Genomic DNA, 5315 nt, shown 5'->3' on the forward strand with positions numbered 1-5315 from the left:
AAAGCAGGTCAAACAAGAAGTCTTTGGTTTGTTTTTTCATCTTTGGATACTATAAATATCAATATAGTACAGGTTTAAGGGCAAAACGTTGCTTCAAGGTCTTTTTAGGTTTCTCTTTGTTTCACTTAAATTTTAAAGCTTTTCCACCGAGGTTGAGTCAGTCCATGAGTTGGTCAAATCAGTCCATCTTCAGGCTTTGGTGCAGGCGTTGGGGCCTGAGTGACCGGAGCCGTCGTCCACCCACTTATCTAGGCTCCGGCGGCGTGCGTTCATAAAGAAGTTGCTGACTGTGGCCAGCTCAAGACCCAGTTGCTGGGCGATGGTGACCTGCAGCTCTTTGGATGGACGCTTGTTCTCCTTGAAGATGGCGTGGAGCGTCCGCCGCTGCACATCTGTGAACACCAGCCGGGGCTTCTTGGTCATGTTCCCCCGCTCGCTTCTGCCGTGGTCTTGTTCCTTACGCTTGCATGCTGTGGTAAATCCGGGAGAGAGACAAACATAAAGAGAGAGTGTTTGTGAGACAGGGCAGAATATAAAGGTAAACTTAGATTAAAAAACAGTCCTGAACACATCCATGTCTGACCCATGAATTATCTCAGTGGCTAACTCCACGTATTAGTCTTTTAACTGGGACACGTTAATTAATCATATTTTCCAATACATTTTGACCCAGACTGAGTCTAATATATATTGTTTTGGTGCACAAATGCAGATCCAAAACAAACTCAGCTTTTCATAGCTGCGTATTTCACAATTAAGGTGTCTTTTAGAAACAATATGGTAATGTCACAATCCTCCGGGAATATCGGCAGTAAAAGCCAACCAAACTGGACTTCAGCAACCCAAACAACGATTGCATCCGCTGATTTGAATGACAGGTCTTCTCTTCTGGTTTGACTTGGGCTAATTAGAACAGATAAAAATGGTTAGATAAAAACGAATATTACAGTACATACACTGGATTCAGCAGTGTACATTTAAGGTGCTTTGATATTGTAGTGGTGGCAAGGTCACTAAAAAAGAGCTTTAACTGTCAGATGTAACTTTGGACAGAAATGCGCAACCGTCTGCAGGTTCCAAACACAGAAACACTCTTTCATTGGGCAAAATGGGAAATAGCAGCGGAATTAAACTCTTCCGCAGATTGTCAGCGACCCCTTGGAGCCCCGTGGTCCACAGACCAGCGCAGGGGCTCCGCTAGTTCTGGCGCTGCAGGCGGACAGGAAGCCTGCCAGCCGGGGAACAATGAGCGCTGTCCGCGGTGCTGAAAACAACCGTACCCCGCAACATACTGCAGCTCCGGAACAATGAACTACAGATGATCTAATATTAGACGGACGAACTTGGGAATCCAGCAAACCCCCCCCCCCCCGTTTAAGCTCCAGTTCAACCATCCAAATTGAGGATCACCGGTGAGCAGAGACCAGGAGGGGGCAGACGTGGGCTGCTGGAGAAAGGCCCAATATGGACTCACCGGGGAAATTAATGAACAGCATATTGCAACCACAAAGCAATTCTTAAACCATTGCTGAATAATTTTGCATGATGAAATTGCACCGTGTGACTAAAAACATTTCATTACAGAAAACCTCAAATTAAAGTACAAAGGAAACCGACTAAATAAACCAATAAGATTCACAATTTACAATCAAATATGGAGGGAAATTGCCAAAACAGTCATTCTCAGCGTATCACTGTACTGTCAAAATGACCTACCAATTCTATTTTACATAAGGAATGTGTGTTTGCTCAACAGTTCGTTTAAAGTGGCTTATTAGACTACTTCACTTCACTGGCATTTGTAAAAACTGTTTCGTTTTTCCTTTTGATGTAATATCTGTAATTGACTTCCAAATTCAAGTGTAGTAAAGTAGCAGTAAGCTTCATTAGGGAGAGATTAAAATAAACTAAATTATTCAATCAAGCTCATTTAGCCGATCCCACCTAGTAACCTCATTTTAGCTCACCAGTGCATCAGTACAGTGCAATGACCTATCCGCATGACCATAAACTGGACTATAATAGTGCGTATGAGCAGCCCGGTGTCTCCAGTGCTGGTAAATATTAACAGAGAGCCGGAGCTTCTCGAGTAAGGGCTACTATAAATCAGCAGGACTGAAGGCCACTCAGACAGCAGGAGCCACCACAGAGAGCGGCCCGGCCCGGCACAGGAGGCGCTGGCAGAGAGGCAGCTATCCCAGGACCAGGGGGACATAACAACGTCCTTGTTATCACGTTAATCACACACACACACACACACACACACACACTGCTGCTGCTCCCGGCTAATCATTACAAACACACAGATAACTCCACACACTCAAACAGACTGCACACAGAGGGCCCACTGACACGGTGTGACGATAGTCCTGCGTTTCATAATCTCACAGAGAGCAAAAGAGAACAACAAACAGACCTCTGTGCTGAAAAGGCTGCAGATATGCAACTGGAAAACCGACCTTCTAACTACTCCAGTGACAACATGTATTATAATGCACTGTAAGCAAGTGATTTTCACTTACAACTTCTGAAAAAAGAAATTGAAATTCTGAAAAAAACATTGTGCAGTATCTCTGCAACTGATTCACTGAGACTAAACTGATCTCTCATTTCTGAGTTCTGCCTTGTGCCAAATCAGAGGCTACCTGCCTACATCCAAACTGTTTCTGTTCTATACAAGCAAATTCAGCTGGGTAATTGAATACGTGGGAAAAGGGGGAAAGGCCCGAGATTAATTTCAGAAGCCTAAAATCAATAAATATATCACATCTACTTTAGCACACGATCACATATAGTTCACCTAAGGACCGGATCAATGAAATGGCGCTCTGCCTTTTCTCTCCAGATAAATTGAGTTTTTAACTGTTAACTTTTTTGGGGGTGTTTCCAAAAAATACATAATTTGTATGTTTTAAATTTCTGCTCAAGAGAAACTTTCAATTTATTAGTTTTTGATAAAAAAAAGTTGGTAAAACGAGACACAACTCAACATGCTTAATAAAATGTGAACAGAGAAAAATTCTGAAAGCAACTGCCGTATGCCTGAGACATTTATTTTCCCAGTGTGGCCAGTATGAATTTCTCCTTCTTCTTCTTAAAAAAAAATATCAAAAACATCACCAATACTAATCAATAGGTCACTGCCCCGATTATTTTTATAATTATAGGCTGATCGCACTAAAGACCAAATACAAAACCAACATTCAAAAGCTTTAAATAAGATTTTTCTTAAATTATTCTAAAAAAGTCAGTGATAAAATCTCAAATCTTCAAACAACAACCCCCCAACCACACACACACACAACAGCAGCAGCAGCAGCAATGGGAAAACTGAAAAATAATCTATTGCGAGTACACTCACGTGCGTGCGCTTAAGCATGCACGTACACACACACACACAAATGCACGCACTTTCCACTAAGTGGTCGAAGCCTCACTTTTCAAAAAGCCAAAAAGCCCATTTGTAGGTCATTGATTGGGCCTATAAACGTTTTTAAAAAATCCACTGGGTGTCTGTGAACGCGCACGTGTGATTTGGGCCTCGTCGCGCACCCTAATTGACTCGTTTGTACCTCAGGGACAAATTAATACAGAGGTCTATCAGTTAATTAGAGAAACCTCAGTCAAGTCACGGTTAGTTTACGATCAAAACAAAAACACATGCTCTCGATTCTATTCTAATCTGAAATGAAGGCCTATAAATTGACCAGATAGAGACAAAGCCCATTTCACTGACTAAATAATGCATGGCTTCAGCTTTACCTCACATTTAAATTTAGTTTACCACAGACTAACAAGAACACGTGCAGAGACACTTTTCTCTCTCTCCTCTCCTCTTCTCTCTGTTTACACCAAGGGCAACACCGCCAAAAAAAGCCTGATCAGTTGCATCTACACCAAAATAAACACATTCCTAACGATTTCTGGGCGAAGGATCGGCTTACGCACACAGTCCAGCGGTCGATATTTTGAGGTAAAATGACATGAGCACTTGTTTCACACAATCCCAAAATCAGTGCGGACACAGAAAAGGGAAGCGTATTGATATCAGGCCACTCGTTTGGTGCACGAGCATCAGCTTGATGAGGCATTTTATGACTTTAGTAACTTCACATGTTGTTTAACACACTGGTGGGGTTGAGAATGCAGCAGGCCAGGCAGACTCCAGGCGTAAATCTCTTATTTGGAGGGCAAATCTACAGAAACCAGAGTCAGCTCATTAAATCCTGAGGCAGGTTTAATTTCTGGAGACATGATGTTAAATGTTTTTTTGATAATCATCCCAGAAGGAACATTTGTCCTGAATGCTACTCTGATGTGATGCTACATTACACTTGGAAATGCTGGAAAAGGTTTAGTTTTTTTTTTCTCTCTGTTATAATCAAAACTCCAAAATCAGTTTTGGTTCCCAACCAACCTGACCCATAAGGTAGCATTCAGGGCTAACGATCCTGTCTGAGCGTCTGTTTTTCTCAGCAACACATTCAGAGGATGAAAACAAAAAGGGGCTTTACCGAGGCTTCGCTCACCTGCGAGCCTGAGCGCACTCATGCGTTGGAACTCAGGCTCCTGCAGCCATTTCCACATGCGGCGGAAGGTCTCTCTGCCGGACTTGAGCTTGGACCAGGGTTTGGGGTTTCTCAGCAGGTCGGACAGGGTCCCCTGGGACCTGCACAGGACCCGCTGGGCAAAGATGGCCTGAGGGATGCTGTAGCGCTTCAGCTCCGTGGTGATCCTCTGCGCCACCTCTTTGGTATTCACCTCCTCCATCTGGCCCCCAGAAACACCACCCCCTCCACCGCCGCCCCCCTGCTGCCCCGGCCCGGAGGCCTGCTCCCGGCTGTTCCCCAGCCCCTGGCCGTGCCCCTGCGCGGCCAAGGTGGGACGCCGTGCGGGTGGTGGTGGAGGCCGTTTGAATTTGTACATGCCCGCAGAGGAGCTAATGTGCTGGCTCGTGTGCTGCGGCATGCGGGGTGGTGAAGGCTCAAACCCGCTGGGGGTGAGCATCTTCTCACCGGGCATGGCGCACGGATGAGCGTATGGAGGATCCCGGCCTGGGTCGTGTGTTATGCTGGCCAGACCGGAGCCAGACAGCGGGGAAGGCTCGGGCCTGCAGGGATCCTGTGTGATGATATGCGGGATATAGACTGATTCATAGGAGCCAGACTCCGGTCCTTCGCATCAACGTGAAAGCTGCCGCTGACAATTTCCGGGATCCTCTCGGTGGGGATGAGGTGAAGGATGGATGGGGCGCATGGTGGTGGTCTTGTGGGTGGTGGTTGATGATGCGAGGAACTTTGTCGGACACGGGTGGA

The 5315-nt window shown here is 45.4% G+C and overlaps 1 protein-coding gene across 1 annotated transcript in view; it reads right to left on the reverse strand.

The window, feature by feature from the left end:
• Nucleotides 1-114: 114 nt before the first annotated feature.
• Nucleotides 115-5315, reverse strand: part of onecut1 (one cut homeobox 1) — a 5449-nt gene continuing 248 nt past the window's right edge. Inside the window, 8 exon segments of the mRNA XM_035652085.1 lie at nt 115-470; nt 4515-4881; nt 4884-4913; nt 4915-5124; nt 5126-5149; nt 5151-5204; nt 5206-5244; nt 5246-5295. Of these exon segments, the coding sequence (XP_035507978.1) occupies nt 190-470; nt 4515-4881; nt 4884-4913; nt 4915-5124; nt 5126-5149; nt 5151-5204; nt 5206-5244; nt 5246-5295 (1055 nt within the window). The 3' untranslated portion in view covers nt 115-189.

Source organism: Morone saxatilis, unplaced genomic scaffold (assembly GCF_004916995.1).
Source record: "Morone saxatilis isolate NCDOM2014 unplaced genomic scaffold, NCSU_SB_2.0 Contig11, whole genome shotgun sequence".
NCBI lineage: Eukaryota > Metazoa > Chordata > Actinopteri > Moronidae > Morone > Morone saxatilis.